At 40.7% G+C, this 17,265-nt stretch overlaps 1 protein-coding gene across 1 annotated transcript in view; it reads left to right on the forward strand.

Annotated features, from left to right (window-relative positions):
* Positions 1–17,265, forward strand: part of OVCH1 (ovochymase 1) — a 675,688-nt gene that overhangs the window by 122,541 nt on the left and 535,882 nt on the right. Inside the window, exon 3 of the mRNA XM_044087248.1 lies at positions 15,288–15,441. Within this exon, the coding sequence (XP_043943183.1) occupies positions 15,288–15,441 (154 nt within the window). The remainder of the gene's footprint in view (positions 1–15,287; positions 15,442–17,265) is intronic.

Below are 17,265 nucleotides of genomic sequence, written 5' to 3' on the forward strand. Positions count from 1 at the left end.
GAGTGGAGGACATGGTTGAGTAGTGACATTGATGGCTTTGATAAGTCATATTTCAGACTATTTAGAAAGCTGTATACCTGGCATTAGAGTGTGCATATAAGACTGTTGCCTACAGATAGTTGGAGGGATTATATTAGATGGTATTTCCTGATTGGATGGCAGGGAAGGGGCAAAGCTGGATCCAAATTTGTCAGCCAGAAGATTTGCTTATATCTTCTGGTTCTGTGAATTTGACTCCGAGTTTGGGACACTGTTGTGTGCTGCCTTTGAGTCTTCTGATATCGCTAAAGAAGGCCTTATGGGAGCCCTTGTTATGGGAAGCTATATTTACCTCAAAATTTGCTTTATTGGACTTAATCCTCTGAATTACCCTATTCAATTTGATGAGGGAGTTTTCTTTTGGTATTAGGCTTACTAATTTTAGCAGTGACTTTTTTCTTTTGTTGTACAACCTGTTAAATTTTGGATTGTACTATGGCTGTTTTTTTTTTTAGTTTTGTGCTTACTTATGATGGGTACAGCAGCCTCTCTACAGTCATGGACATGGTTGTAGTGTGTCTGTGAATGATTCTGTATACGCTGCTTTATTTGCATTCGGAGGGGCTTGAAATTTTGACAAGTTGTTTGCCTTGGAGTAGCTTCTGTTGCAGGATGTGCTAAGGTTACAGAATTGATTCTTATATCGAATGAAACTACTTTGCTGCCCAACACAATACGGGGTTGCAGTGTTCTCCCATATTTGAGTACCAGGTCCAATATGTTTGAATATGTTTGTACTTGTAACAGGTGTATGCACTAACTGGTCCAGCGTGTTTGTTTTCAAAGTCTAGGAATCTCTGCACCTGTAAATTTCGGGTTGTGTAGAATTTCCAGTTTATAGAGGGATAATTAAAGTCCCCTATGATTATGGTATTTAGTTGATTGCAAGTGTCTTTAATAGGTAAAGTATGAGCTATGTGTTTCATGGGACATAAGAGAGTGAACTATATCTTGCTAGGATATATGGTATGAGACTTTGTCTATAATAATCTGGACCAGAGGAACTCGAGTGCATCATCTTGCTTAACCAACCTAGAGGTATGCTTGTCATTGATGTAGATTGAGGCACCTCCACCTATAGTCCCCATCTGTGCAGTTGCTGGTTTAAATGTATGGAAGGGGCACTGAAGACTTGAACTGCCAGGTACTCTGTGTGGCTTTAAACCACATATTGATAACTGTACAGATATCCACGTCCTCCAAAGGTAGGAGAGCTTGGAGAGAGTGGAGCTTCTTATTTAGACTCCTGGCATTGAACAGTAATACCTTTAGATTTTCTTGGGTAGATTTTGCTATGTTAGAAGGTTTGTCAGTCTGTCACTGCCTAAAAGAAGCTCTGCGGGAGAGGGCAATGTTTTGGCCATTATTCAAATGTCTTGAAGGAACAGGTCGAGACAATCCTTAGTAAAGTAGCATGACTTGTTAATCATGTTTTCCCATGCTGACAAACATTGTACCTCCCTAGAATGACACCGAAAACTAGGCCAATTAAAGTCAGTCATCTGCTGCTTGTATATTGTGGCATTGTCCTTGAAGATAGAATGTTGTGCAGTGGTAGGCACATACCAGTCTTTGACGCACAGTCCAAGCTCAAGCTCCATAATGTCTCTCTCCATGTAGTCTAGGGAGATGCATCACAGGTTATTTACACCTACATGGACTATGACTGAATCATACTGGCACCTGTGGTGCAGTGACTTGAGTGCATGCATAACTTGGTGTGTCCTGGACCTTGATAGGCAACTGACCATTATTTTCTCTTTTGTCAACCTGGTGAGTGGCGCATCAGTATGTCCTACAATTGTCTCATATGACTAGAGTCCTGGGTAGTGTATTGACTTGACTTATTGGTTTGGTTGTTGAGGCTCCACTGGGTGTGGCTGCATCTGCAGTATTAGGTGCTGTTTCTGTTGAGTACATCCAGGTTTGTTAATTTTTGCAGGTGGAATGTCTGGGTTGTCTTTGGAAAGATTGCATTTATGTTCCTCAGCATAAGCAGGTCTGTGTGTGGGGTGCATACTACCAAGCCCATAAGGCAAGTCAATACACTACCCAGGACTCTAGTCATAGGGGACTATTGTAGGACATTGTGATGGTGTTGAATTCTGGGCAAAGCCAAAAGTAGTATGGAGGGAGATATTCGATTATTACTCTAGTTCACTTAAAGGACAACCGCACCCACAGACTCAAAAAACATGTTCATTTCATCATGGTTTGGTGTTTCCTACATTTTAACACCACTCTGGGACTATTTAGAACATTTTAGATATTTTTATACACAATTTCTGACTGACCACATGGAGTCTGACATCTTGAAATAATTCTGACTGTTTAGTATGCCTCTAAGTATCCCAGAATGCATTTTTGTCTCCTAAAAATTGCATCAGATCTGCCACGTTTTCCCTAAAGCTGCTGTCATTCCACTGGTTTTACAGGCATTCACTGCTGTTAGTCACCTACTTTTGGTTTAAAATTTTCTTTTTTTCAATGCGTACTTCAAACATAAGCAGTGCAAATGCTACAGAACAGACTTGAAAAGTGCATTTTATTGCTCTTTCTTCTTAGAAATGCTAACTTGATTTTTTTTGTGAAGGCTGAAATCTAGTTCAAGGTATCTCCCCTCCCCCTTCACACCTACCTTCCCTAGCTGTCAAAGAGCTAAGGGTAATTTGACCCATTATCTGTATGTGACTGACGACAGCTCACAGCAGGTGACCAGACTAATATACTATTTTCTTGTCAGCCTTTCCTTTCTTACAGTGGGAGATTTTTTTTTTGTTGCACTCCTCCTGTCAAATTTAGAACCAAGCTCCATAGCACTGGGAATAATCACTGTTTTGCAAATCATCAAACTCCCACTTATTTTTCTTTCTTGTTTGGTTAGATAGCTAACAAATGCACTATAAACACAAAATATTTCACAGACTTCCATGACAGCACCCACATGCTTTTTTTAAGTATTAATTTAAGAAAATTGTGGTATTGCATACTTCTTGTAATCTATCTGATGTAGTGTTATTGATTAATTGTGACAGACATCTGCTTCTTATGTAAAAACATGCAATTAATTTCTACGCATGGTCATTGCAAATTTATGCTCTTAGTTTTTTCAGCTGTTACTGTGCTTCTTGCCTATACTTTGTCACATATCGGTAGGGCTCTTCAGAAAAGTGAGATTATAGTTTGACATTTTTGCTAGGTTGAGTGGGCTGGGCAAGGTAGCTCTGACATCACAATGTGGGAGGTCCACTGGCTGTTCTATACACCATGCAAATCAGGCAGGGATTACATCACTTTGGGGGAGGAACCGTCCCGGTAGCTAGAGCAAGAGCTCTGGCAGATGTAACATCATTTCAGAGCCAGCTACAGGTTTTTCAACTTGGTTTTCAAAGTGAAAGTAAAACAATACAGAAAGGTAGGAAGCCTAACAGGGAAAACAGTTGAGTGGATTCGTTTTTAAAGCTGCATGGCTGATTTTTTGTGACTGTATCAATGAACAGGGACTAAGAGAGACAGCAGGATGAGAATTCTGCTTTAATATCCCGTTGTTGTCCTTTAAGTTAATAGATCACGTTTTTCAACAAAGTGCATTTCTTTAAACAATAAGGAGTGTGAAAGTCTAATGTCAAACATTACTGACATGGCTGTACTTTTCAACTATAAACAAGAAAGTCAAATATTTTACAAGTGACTGAGCAAAAATACGAGGTAAAATCAGGGACATTTGAGAGGTATGGGTTACAACATTTCAAGCGGGAAATGTCAAACCTGTAAAGCAGTTGTATCATGCACAACAGTTTGATCAACATCTGATATACTGAACTCATTCCCAAAACTGTCCACAGCAAAATTCTGATCTGCACCTATTACCAAAACAATTCTCTAACAGATAAGCTTGTTAATCTCTGGATAGAGTGCTCTTAGCAACACTATGCTATGATCTGACAGTAATTACAGCTGTTTTTTTCTGGCAGATGCTGCAAGCTGCCTTCTGTAAAACTGACAGATTTCTGGTTAAACACAATGAAAAAAAAGTCCTAAACCATGTAAATGAGCTCAAAAGACTAAAATGCCCATGTATTTAATTCCCCACTCAGTTATAATACAAATATCTTGTTCTACAAATGTTTTAGATATATTTATGATCTGGCAAGGGGATGTGAATACCTTGTTAGATTGTGTGAACTATCTTGATTGCACAAAAGATTTTTTAAAATGACATGCTGTGATAGATTAATTTTTTGGATATTAACATTTGTAAACAAGGTATTGAATTGGGGACACGTATGCATATGAAAGAGGTACATGCTAACCAATTTTTTGCATAGGCGTAGCATGCATCCAAATCATATCTTTAAAGGGGATAGTGAAGTCAATTTTTAGAGCAAAACATTTAAATACTAATTCCCAAATGTGTACAGTGCAAATATCAGAAATGATGGATAAGAAACTGTTGCAAAAAAAAAGTAAAATCCCATGATTGGAGGAACTCCCTCATCAGCCTCAGTAAGAAGCTGAGATCCCTGATAAAATCCTCCAAAGCTAGTTACGAAAACAAAATTGCCACTGATTCTAAAGATGACCACAAAGCATTTTAGAGCTATGTCAAGAATCTCAATGGCAACACTCAGATCTGCTCTGGGTTACAGCACAATGGAACTAAATATACAGAATCGACTGATATTGCCAACATCCTGGCAGATAGCTTCAGTGCTAACTTTACCCCCCCCCCCCTTGCCCCCTAAAGGGCCCATCTCTATACCAGAAGAATGCAAGCTTCTTGTAATCATGGCTGCACAGGTAAAAACCACACCCTCCAAAGCCAAGAACACAGTATCCATGGGACCTGACAACATCCCAGACTCCATTCTGCATGAACTACAGAATGAACTGGCACCCCACCTAAGCACCATGTTCAATCATAGCCTCACCTCAGGCTTTGTGTCCACTGAATGACGCACAGTGACCGTTATCCCACTCCACAAAGGGGGAGCCATCACGGACCCCGGGAACTACCGCCCTATTAGCCTAACGAGCCTGGTCTGCAAGGTCATGGAACGTATCATCATGGAACTTATAAACAAAGACATTGGTAATCTCCAAACTCTGGACGTTACCCAGTTCGGGTTTGTAAAAGGCAGATCAAGTCTCCTAAACTTGATAGACTTTGAAGCAGTCACCAAAGCCATAGACGAGGGTAAGGTGGTTCACACAGCCTATCAAGATCTCGCCATGGCTTTTGACACCATCCCTCAATATGGAATTATAGATAAACTCACTAAACTAGGTATAAATCCCTAGGTCACAGGATGGTTTGCCAACTGGCTCACTTGACAGAACCCACACTGTGAAAGTGGCAGACTCCAAATCAGACTTCAGACCAGTGACAAGTGGAGTTCCTCAGTCCTGGGTCTTCTCCTGTTTGGTATCTACTTTTCTGAAGTACAGGCTAACACAGATGGCCTTTGGCTAACAAAGTTCACAGATGACTGCAAACTAGGAGCCATAATCGAAACTCCTAACGATGTGGACAATCCTGCAAAAGGGCCTCACTTAGACAGATGCCTGGTGTCAAAGCCATGGCCTCAAGCTCAATAACAGAAAGTGCATTGTCATCCCCTTTGATAAAAACTCTGTACCCATGAGCTACCCCATAGGTGGTAGTCTGCTTAACACCAAAAGTGTGATGAGACCCTGGGACACAGGTGGATAGTAGTCTCTCCTTTGATAATCACATCACCACAGTAGTCAGGAAATCCTTCTACATGGCACACCTCATCACAAAAGGTTTCTCATCCAGGAAAAAAAGGTCATTGTTCCCCTCTACGCGTCACTCATTAGACCCATTATAGAGTACAATGCCCCTTTTGGTATGTACCTCATAAGACATCTACAACAATTGGAAAGGCTGCAAAAATACCTCACAAAAAGGATTACCGGCCTCAGATGCCCTACGCAGACGGACTCAAAATACTCGAGCTTTACTCCGTCGCATATCGCCTACTCAGAGGCTATCTCTGCCTATCATAAAAAGCTATGTCAAACCCAGAGCTGTTGGGCATGCTCCACTTAAAGAAATCCCAATCCTTCCAAGCTACACAGTTTAGGGACCTAAACTTGTCACCACAATAAACAGAACATGCTGGAGGGATAGATTCCTGTCCCAGAGACTTCCATTACTCTGGAACAAACTACCTATCTATATCAAACAAAGCTCCTCATTAGCACTCTTCAAGAAAAATCTTGATGATTGGATGGGAAATAGGAGATTCAGCCTGGGGATCACCTCTGTGGCTCTGCTCGACAGGGGCACAGGAAAATAATTTTCTTGGGTGACGAAAGCCAGGGTACCTTTTTGGCTAGGCATATATAGGCCCTAGGGTCAATAGCCTAGTATCTACCTATGAATTTCAAAGTATACAATATGATGCACAGTATTGTATAATATTTTCTGTGAAGTTATTTCTGAACAAGATGCTAAAGCGAAACCATATTTCTTGCATCCGGAAAATCTAACTCTTAACAACCCTAACAGTAATAGCAGGAACAAAGTTGTTAGATGTCTAACTCATTATAGTACTAGAATTGAATGGATTTTGAGTATTATAAGAAATAACTGGGGTATTCTTTGCACATAACTGGACATGAATACATTTAAGTGAGAGTCTGCAGTTTGCTTTTAAGAACTGTACTAACTTGAAACCGAGGCCCTGCTACCAGGAAATGAAACCAATGAAAGAGTCAACTTATAGTAACAAAAAAGGAACATTCCCATGTTATAATTGTCCACATTGTAAGCATATCACATCTGATGTGAATTTTATACATCCAGCTACAAATAAGGTATTTAAATTCAGTTATGTGAATTGTAACACAGAAAATGTAATATATTTAGCTACCCGCACCAAATATATTTAGCTACCTGCACTGTGTACAAGTTTTTATGTTGGGAAATGTGGCTACAAGTTTAAAGAGTGGATTATTGAACATTTATCAGATATTAGAAGGAACGTGGTCATGAATTTGCTTGCTAAGCATGTGAAAGATAAAGGGTTGCAAATTTAATTTTGAGTTATACAAGTTGTATCAAAGAATAGAAGGGGTGGTAATTTAATGAATGTCACTGAAGTTTGTGAGCAAAACTAGATAGTATGTCTGAATGCAGATAGTTTGCCTAGGTTAACTTCTGTTGTCACCCTAAAACCTTTATTGAGGCTTAACCAAAATAGGTTGTAGGGTGCATACCATGTAATTCTATTACTACGCTGTGTTGTTAAACCAATTACTGTGTAATTATGTATCTAAGATGCAATGTAATTCATTTAATTGAAGTTGTCTTCTGATTGGCTCTTAGATTATGTGATATATTTTAAAATCTGCCACTTTTAGTTTCTTTGTGTGCATTGAGAAAGGGTGTAGACCCAAAGGCTTTGTTGTGCTATGTGCAATTTTTGAGTTGAAGGTTTGACTGGTGTTTGAGCTAAGATTTCTGGTTAGTACCAGTAAGGTGGAGTGTTGCTTGAAGTGGCTGGTGACTTCAAATCAGGAGGGTTGCAAGTGACACCTGAATGGAGTGGAGCCAACTAGAAAGGGATGGGGATAAACTCCATGGGGCAGAGCTATGTTACAGTGGGAGCAACGCTGATCATGCTTACCATTTTACATAAAATAACTGCTCAATCACTCAAATACTAGACTAATTCGCATTTCAGAGCTAATGAGGTGTTTAGTTTCTGCTATAACAGCACAAAACCTAAACATCTCTAGAGAGTAAAAAAGTGGTGGGTCTTGACTACGTGAAACTATTGTGTGCACATGATATTGTAAACATACATTGTACTGTATCAGGCAATCTGCATTTTGTACAATGCCAAGTGAAAAGGAAATTTGGAAATCCCACTGCACTACCTTAATTTATTATTCATAATTCAAGGTCACTCCAACGCCTAATGTGCCACTGGTTCTGAGAGACGGGGACACAGGCTTCTATGACAGTTGGCGTTACCAAAATACACATTAATCTTACAAAACCAGAATTACAACAGTAAACAGCAAGGCCAGTTAACCCATTTCATTCACACAGCTTCCCTCCCCATTACCGAACAAAAATATCTGCTTTGACCCTGCCAGGATTCAAGTAGAACTAATGGTAACAGGTTGTATACTTGCTTTAATTGCATTAATTTTATTTAGTTCACAGAAACATTAGTCACAACTTGTGTGCCAGTTCACCTTACCCAAATTCATCAGATCTGATGAAGTTAAGGACGAAAATGTATTTCAAAGGTCTATCGTTTAATATGTGTGCCTTTTTTGCTGCATTAAACCTGTTTTATGTCCATGACAGTTTGCTGCTTACTTGGAGGTCTATTGAGGTGTGGGTGATTGGTTAGTCCACAAAACACGTTGCCTCCCTGGTATTTGGTTCACCATTCCGGGATATTGTATATTTAAAAAATAGTCATTGACCGCCCCCAGGACACACAGACCACTAGCATCTGGTTGACTCCTGCCAGGAAAGAAATGCAGATAGTATCTGGTTGACCCTGCAAGGAAAAAAAATGAACTTAATTTATTTATTTTTTTCTTTTTTGGGGGGGGGGGTTATAAATAGCCTTGCTTGGCTCATCTTACCTTAAAGTTTGATTCTGAGTTTTACTCAGAATAAAAAAAAATAATCCTATCTAGGGATTTTCTCTGTCTAAAATGATTTCCTCTGTCTCTCGCTCTCTTCCTTGCAACTTAGCTATGTGTTTTTAAAGCATGGGAAGAGAACATGACAGCAACAGAACTAATCAGCGGCCATGTAATACTCAGATTTAGACTGGCCATAACTTATCTCTGATGTTCTGCTGCCATTTCTTAGTTATTCATTCCACGTGTCTGCCTTGAAAACACCTGACTGCTTTCAGGCTGAGCTCCTTTATTATGTCACTTATTTTGTCAGCAGCTTCTGACTATTTCTGCTGTTGGTCTGGCTGCACGTGAGCACTAGTAGACACCTCCACACCTCAGTGTTTCTGATATAGTTGACAAGACCATGCATCCGAGTCTGAGAGCAAAGAAACTTAAAGCAGCATGCACTCTCTGGGTCTCTGCATTACCAGTTATAACGTGTACTTGAGCAAATTTAAGAGAAACAGTAAGTGCTGCTTTCCAGTACGCCTCACTGCGTTCTAAAGACTCTGATCATCTACAGCCGAGAGATGTGCACAGAATGCAAGCAAGTTTCAGTTTCTTGATGTAGTGCACACATAAGGTAGTACGTGTTGCATTGTTGGTGGTAGTGTAACAACATGCTTGGTTGACTGCCCCTTACCTCCCTTCTAAGTTTCAGCACAGTCTTCTGAATGTTTACCTATACAGCTCAAACGTGCTGTATCGACAGGTCCTGGAGAGCCTGTCTGACCTCTGGGAGTGACATCAAGAGGTCACCTTTCTTCATTATTCTCTTCATTGGCTGCTCTGCATTCAAATGTTTCTACGATAGGAAACAGTCTTTCAAGATCTGAACATCATTAGTTTCCATGTTTTTTTTCAGTCTCCTTCATTCTCTCTCTCAGCTCCTCATTGTTACTAAGTCCTAATGCAATTTCTAGCCTTGAAGGAGTTCTGTAGCCATCTTCTGGTGACCTAAGAAAATTTCAAGGTTCAGTATGTTGTACAAAAAAAGTCAGTTTTGAATATTCATGCTCCTGATTTTTAACACCCGGAGAATGGACATCATCTGGAGTTTCATTTTACAAGTCATCCTCAATTGCCTCTCATCACCTTTCAGACTACTCGCAGATGTTGCTTTCACTGGAAGGCCCTGGAATTCTGAAAACGTTCACCAAAACAATCCTTGAAAATTAGGCTAAATGTACCTGCTTTTGAAGCTGTTATGAATTACATCTACAATTATTCTGGTCTACTAATTTTACTGCTCCTTTCATTTGAGCATCTTTCTTAGTGTTCCCACTTTCTGACCTTTGTTCCTTACTTTGTCTCACAATTACTCCTTCATTTGGACACATTCCTCTCTCTCCTCTATTTATTTAAACTGTTCCTTTTTCCATGTTTATCAAATAACTGTAAATGTTCCTCATTCTTACTGCTGAAGTAGTCAGAGTTGTATCCTGCCATGGGTACAAGCACCTGACCAATTCCCCCAAAGCTGTAACCACCTTCCACACATTCACTCTGGCTACCTATAGGCTAAGCTTTTTTGCAGAGAAGTATAAAAGCAGGTCGAGTGACTAAAAATCATCAATTTCTTGCAGTGTTGCGCAGATGCATCTGAGATTCTCTGGTGCAACAGTCTACAAATGCTCCTTGTCAGACAAGACCTCTTTTGGGGACCCCTTCCACACACACAAATTATATTTTGAATATTTTAGTAATTTTACTTTTTTGTGTGCTGTGGTTTGTCACATTAAGAATACAGACTTTTAAGGCAAATCAGTAGATATTCTTGGATTATCATTATTCTGTCTCTAGGGATTGCTTTCTGGGATTTGGCTGTCATTTAATGTCCTAGGGTTATATTTAAGAGTATTTTTAAGTGTTTTAGACCAAGTATTTTTGTGAGAGAGTAATGGGATTATATGTGAATGATTCTGCTTGCACTTGGTTTTATTCTATTTTACTGGGCAGCTAATTTATTTAATTCTGTCTCTTTTTTGATTCTTGTGTGCTGCTTGTGTTACTTTATTGTGAGATAAATGTGATTGGACTAGAAGGGTTGTGTTATTTATGCATACTAGTGACAAACCTACCTCCTAACAGACTCCTTCAGGCATATTTTACCTGATATCAGGCTTCTTCCCTTGCAACAGCATGGATACGAGATCCTTCTAACTTACCTAAAAAGAAAAAGCAATTGAAGTGTGAGTCTGTGCCCCCTGTATGGGCTAATACTATATCTCGGATGACAGCGCAGTGGCCACTTGTCCATTTCCTCCACTATAGACCATGGATCAGACAAGTCCTATGTGACTGTTCAAGTGCCCTGCTTAGGGATGGGAGAGCCATCCAGTTTGGGTACAGGTGATACTTTGAAAGGGCCTTCTTGAGATGTCCTGAGAAAGAGACCTTTTGCTCAGGATGTTATACTCTCCCATAGACATTCACCCCCCTTAACGACATAATTTGAAAAAAAAAAGTTAATTATATCGCAAATAATAGCTCCTTTCTGTAAAAAAAAAAATAAAATAAAAATATTTTACCATAGTCATAAGTTTTTCTGTCAGTCAGCTATGGGTGCTATATGCCTTTTAATGGTGTGCCTTTTTATAAGGAAGTGAATGTTCTGATGAATCTAAAGTTGATAGAGACAGGGTTTAGTCATCCTGGAGGTCTATAGGCCAAGTCTCTAATTGGGCTGCACAGTGTTGCAGCGATTAGCTTTGTCTCCTCACAGCAAGAGGTTCTCCGGTTTGATTCTTGGCTGGGGTGCCATCTGTGCGGAGTCTGCATGTCCTTCCTGTGTTTGCTTGGGTTTCCTCTGGGTACTCTGGTTTCCTCCCACATTGCAAATGCATGTGTTTGGAGTGTTTCTGACCGGGCTTCCACTAAAAATAGGCTCTGTCCTACTCTGGCTTTCCTGGTCAACATATATTAAATAATTCTGTGGGTAATGAACCCAAAGTAGTACCAGTGGAAGTCTTCTCCTTTTCTAAGACTATTTCCTGACTTGAGGGTCATATTTTCTTGAGAACAGATAGATGTTCCTCAAGCTGGTACATATGATTTACTTCAGCATGAAATCCCTGTTTCTGCACTCATTTGTCCAGTTTTGGTTGCTTTGGAAACTCATTAAATGCTAATGTTCCTGATTCTCTCCCATTAGTTCCTAAAATAGCTAACCTGTATAGAGTTTCACATGCAAATGCATTTCTCTATTTTCCTCTTGCAGCTGATCACTGCTGCAATCACTCCTATTGCACAAGCAGCAAAAAACAAAAAAAAAACACCTTGCAGCCTCCACCCCATTTCGAGGAAGGTGGTTGGACAGACAAGACAAGAGACTTTTTTTTCTCTTATCACATTAGCCTTCGCCTGATCTACCAGGGTTATTTATGGAAGTTCATTTTGAAGTGTGCTAAAAGTTTGAAAGAATTTTCTACTTTCCTGACTCCAGAATGTGCATTTTATGTGAATCCGATCATCTGACTTGTCTCAACCTTCTAAACATGCCTTATCGTGTGTATGATTGTATTGATACTGTTTCTGAGGCTTATGTTTCAGCTACTGTTTTGAGGAGATTTGCTTTGGTACGTAAACAAAACTTTTCAGATGACAAAGTAAAAAAAAAGTTTTTATCTAGACTCCAAAGTTTCATTTGGACATGCTGCTACTGCTACTTATATACTCAAACAATGGAATGACAGATGCAAATTAATGCAGGGAGTTTCAAGCATTTTTCAGGATCCCAGATACTTCCATTCTAAATCCTGTACTCCTTTCAGTGGATAAAATAAGCAGAGAACTCAGAGTAATATTAACAGGCAGGCACCCAAGAGAAAATGATTGGAGAGTAGCAATCCCAACCCCCCAAAAAAGCGAATTTTCCAACAAAGGGTCAGACACCATCCTCAGAATGACTCTGCCAGAGACCTCATTACCCTTCCCCCAGCCTTCTGCTCATAGGAGTGTGTGTTTTAATTTTATTGTTTTAAACATTTTTCCAGTAAGCAAAGAAGCAAAACGTATGAACCAATAATGACAAAATGCCCAATTCAGATCATTTCCATCATAAAAGTCTACTCAAACGTCTGTCATCATAATCCACCAATATCAGTAAATATGCACAATCTCTGCAGAAGTAAAAGTCATCTAAATTCCACATTAGAGATCTGTAATTAATGAAGAGGTTTGCTGGCAAACCACTTTATATTTAATTGTTTCATCTACAAATAAAGTGCCTGTTGCCCTTGAATAATACATTGCCTATGTTACATTAAAAAAATAAGCTAGTAATATTGCAATAGAGAATGGATGGCAAACTTGATAACAGGTTCATAGTTACTAGGTATCTCCTCCAAAGGAGGACATTCTCAGGACTGCCGCATCCACATCCTTTAAACTACAACATAGTGCAGTATCAGCAATCCATCTGCATACTGTGGTTGTAGAACCTACAGCCTACTGCATCAAAAGCAAGTATACTACCTGACATTCTACATACATTGCCAACAGACTTGGCATATGCAGCACTAAACTTCTGTTCCCCTAAGGCTTCTCAGCTCCTTGTAAAATCCACTTGACACTCAATTACATCTCTCAACTCTGCAGTACACCAAATCTGGAAAAAGCCAAAATTTATTGGGGGGGGCAGGGACAAAGGCCCAAAACCAGGGACTTGTTTGTAGCATTGCTTGTATAATCGTAGAAAATTGCTAGAATAAAATGTTTTGTGTTACCATGCATTTCCTGAAAGACAGGAAGACTGAAACTTAAATGGGTATCATTTAGTACTTCATTTCTCACGGATTTGCCAGAAAACCACAAATTAAGGGGAAGAGATCAAAAGTATGAGCCAAACATTCCAGACATTCTGTGAAAATCTGGACAGTTGAAAGCCATGGACTCAACTTTTTGAATCACAAGTGGTGGTACAGGTAGAGAATGGACTATTGTTTCTTGTACCTAAGGTACAGCTTTTGAGCCTGAGTAACACTAACCACCAGGTACACCTAACTGGGGCATTTTACAAACACACACACACACACACACACACACACACGCAAAAGGTGAAGCAGAAAATGATAGAAATTCCATGAATTTAAAATTGTGCGGGTGGACAGGAAGAACAGGATGTTTGTGCGACAACGCACACAGACATAATGCGACTCAACCAGAAGTGACATTCCCAAATATGCCACCCCTCTCGACACCCCCACCAACACCAGCTATGCCACTGACTCTGCAGACTTACCCTAGATTAAGGTTTTGCTTGTGCGATGGCTTGATTCAAAGTGAACACAATCTCCCAGTTTATCCAAAGCCATAAAACAAGGCAGAATAGACTTTCCATACATTGAATATGCCAATTATCTCTGGTATTACCCTGACAGAAGAAAGTCCTTCTGGAAAGGTAACTAGCTAGTTATTTCCTACACAGAGACTAAGGTCAGCCTGTTTCAAACTAGACCATCTCTAGATGGTTGTCCTCTGCTATTGTGTTTTGTTATTCCAACCATGGCAGAACCATTGTAAGCATGGTTAGGGCCCATTCTTCCAGGGTCTCAACTTTTTCAATGGTATATTGGAAAGGGTAAACTCTTGAAGCATTCTAGAGCCAGCTACTTGGTCTTCACTCCAAACTGGATTCCTTCTCTAGGTCCAAAGCAGTCTTTGCAAGGGCCATTCCCCAGGGTCTCTTAGATACTTATTCTCCCTCTTTCCAGAGTTTGTAAGCTTTGGTAATCTATCTATAGGCTACTGTAGCAGTGAGAATGAGGAGCATAGAACAGATATGCAATTTGCACTTACAAGTAACAATGGATGTTTGAATTCTAAACTGTTGAACTAGTCTTCTTTACCCACCATCCCTCTTGTACATAATTGCTGTGGATTCTTATTCAGATTTTGCTGTAGCTAGTCTTTTGTTTATTGCAATAGTTGTGGTTGTTTTAGGATGAGATCACCTTTTTTTCTCTCTTGGGTCCAGAAAGTCTTGAAGATTTTAGTCACTGGATGATGTTATACTACTCTCCACAAGGGAGTAGCCTTTAGGTAGCCAGAGTGACCATGGGAGAGAGTATTAGAGGTTTGGGAAGCTGAGTAGGTGCTGCATCATTTTCAGGATATAAGACATAAGCTACTGCAGTAGTAAAAAAAAAAAACATCTGCTGGTCTGGGTTAAGTGCAGCATAACTTGACAATTATTAACTGTACCTCCTCTCAGTTGGTAATATTTTCTGACTGCAATCTAATCTAAATCCAAGCTTGCTTTACTAGTGTCATACTTCATGAACAGCTTTCCCAAGACTGCTCACCCATATATGTCACTGTTCTGGACTTGTGCATAAAGACCCTTCTACTGTGAATAAGAGATTCTGAGCCTTTTTTTACCATGGAAATGCCCAAATATTAAGTTGACTATAAACAATCTGTCTTATGCACCCATACTTTATTGCCTTCTGTAAACCACTATCAACATTAAGTGAATTATTTTTCTATGATTAATTTAAACAAATTTTTCATCTGGTTCATCTCCTTTGAAATGGAAAAATTAATGAAAGTCTTTTATGATTCTGTTCTAGGGCGATTCAGGAGGTCCTTTGGTGTGTATGGATGACAGAAACTCTGGCACTTTCAGAATCTATGGTATTGCCAGCTGGGGTGCTGGCTGCTTCCGGCCAAAGAAACCAGGGGTGTACACTCGAGTAAGAGTCATTATGAACTGGATTTTAGAAGGTAAGACTCCTAGTGTTGCAGCTGGTTAATCCTCTAACTGAATAATTTTGATATTCTTAATTAACCCAATGACCTAAGTTTTAGTGGAACCTTTTATCTGAAGTAGTTTACTTCATTTGCTCTTCAACCTGTGGGTATACAGATCCGTATCGGATTCGAGACGGCAGCTTCACCAGCATCTGATCTGAGCTCCAAGCTCCTCCCCTTACCCATAATACCCCTCCATCTCCTTCCTTCCCTCCCTCAGATCTCATTTGCCATGGCTTAGCCTAGCATCGTGGTGCTTGTTTCAATAGCATTTTCTTAGGATTTTTGGATGAGTGAACTTTTTCTTCTATTGTGAGGTCAGGGTTTCCCTTTCCTTTACCTCCCTTTCCTCGCGTTGCATCGTGCTTAAAAAAAAAAGTTAGTGTTTCACTTAGTTTTGTGTGTGTGTGTATTTAGGTCTGACAGAACTGTTGGTTTCTTTTTGAACATGACTGTGCCGAATAAGCCTGTCTTTAGGAAGTGCTCAGAGTGTGGCCACAAGCTTTCCCTAGCAGATGGCCACAGTCTGTAAGTGGTATGTTTAGGAGTCCCTCATCTCTCTACTGACTATTTTATTTGCATGGGTTTTAACCCTTGGGACTTGAAAAATCACAAGACCAAACTTGTAATAAAGAGGCTTCTTTCTGCTTTGAGGGTGGCTGTCCCCGCAAATACTGCAGTCACAGCGGTGACTGTTTCTACTACTTCCACCTCTGCCTCCTCCCAGGCCAGAACTCATCCACCTGCTCAGAGGCCTGTGGAAGGGAAACTATTAAGAAAGGACAAAGCAAGGAAGAGATCCCCAGGCTGTTATGGTCTGTCAGGTCCTCCACAGAAACTTCAGGCTGTTTCCAAGCCTAGTACTCCCTGGCTCCGATCTTCAAGGTTCTCGCCACAGCTGGAGGAGACTAGACCTTCTTCCAGGGTATCAGTGCACCGACCTTCGAGGTCAGCATCATTGGCTTCTTCGTCCCGCTCCATCAGAAGTTTAAGTGAAGTGGAGATGGAACAAATGAGGACATTTATTCGCACCCAGATCTAGATGAGAGTCTTGCCCAGCCCCCTCTTCCTCTGGAGTGGGGAGCTTGCTTCCTGTTTTCACCCCAATAACTCCTTCTCTAATCCAACCCCCAGTATCGGAGTTTTCAAATCTGAGAGGTCTCTGAGTCGGGGTCAGCGCTGATGGTACCTTGTACCTCGACACCGGCCATTGCCTTGAGCACATCGGATCTGACTAGTTTGGAACTGAGCAGCTCTCAGAGCCATAATCTGAGCACCAGATCTAAGGTGGGGTTCCCATCGGCTCAGACTGTGCTGGGTCATGGTTCCCCCTTTGGTCTCTTGGCACCTGTGGGCTCGGCTCTGATTCCCCCATCGGGTCCGGGGAGTAGAGCTTCCTTACTGGTGGCCCAGGAGGCTTGTTCTCCTTCAGCATTCTATGTGGTGGAAATGGTCCTCTCGAGTGGGTTGAGACCCCTATTTCCTTGGATCCCGCCCCAGCTTCCTCTGCTCTGGATGCAACATCAGCCATTTTCTCAACTATGAGACAGCCTGTGCCTGATGTGTCCCAGCCGGTTCCCCTTGCGGAACAACAGATGGTTTTGAGTCCACTCTGGAGAGTCTCACCGAAGAGGCTTTTCACAAATGGACTTGCAAAAGGAGGCACCTGGACTTCTCTCCAGAGTCCTTCATCAAGGACACCGACTTAGAGGAAGGGGAAGGCTCCCCCAGGTCACCTCCCGATGATGTCTCCTTTGGTCACCTCCCGATGATGCAGTAACCGCACTGTAGTGCAAT

The sequence above is a fragment of the Protopterus annectens genome, chromosome 11.part0, assembly GCF_019279795.1.
Source record: "Protopterus annectens isolate FY-2018-M chromosome 11.part0, PAN1.0, whole genome shotgun sequence".
Taxonomy (NCBI): domain Eukaryota; kingdom Metazoa; phylum Chordata; order Ceratodontiformes; family Protopteridae; genus Protopterus; species Protopterus annectens.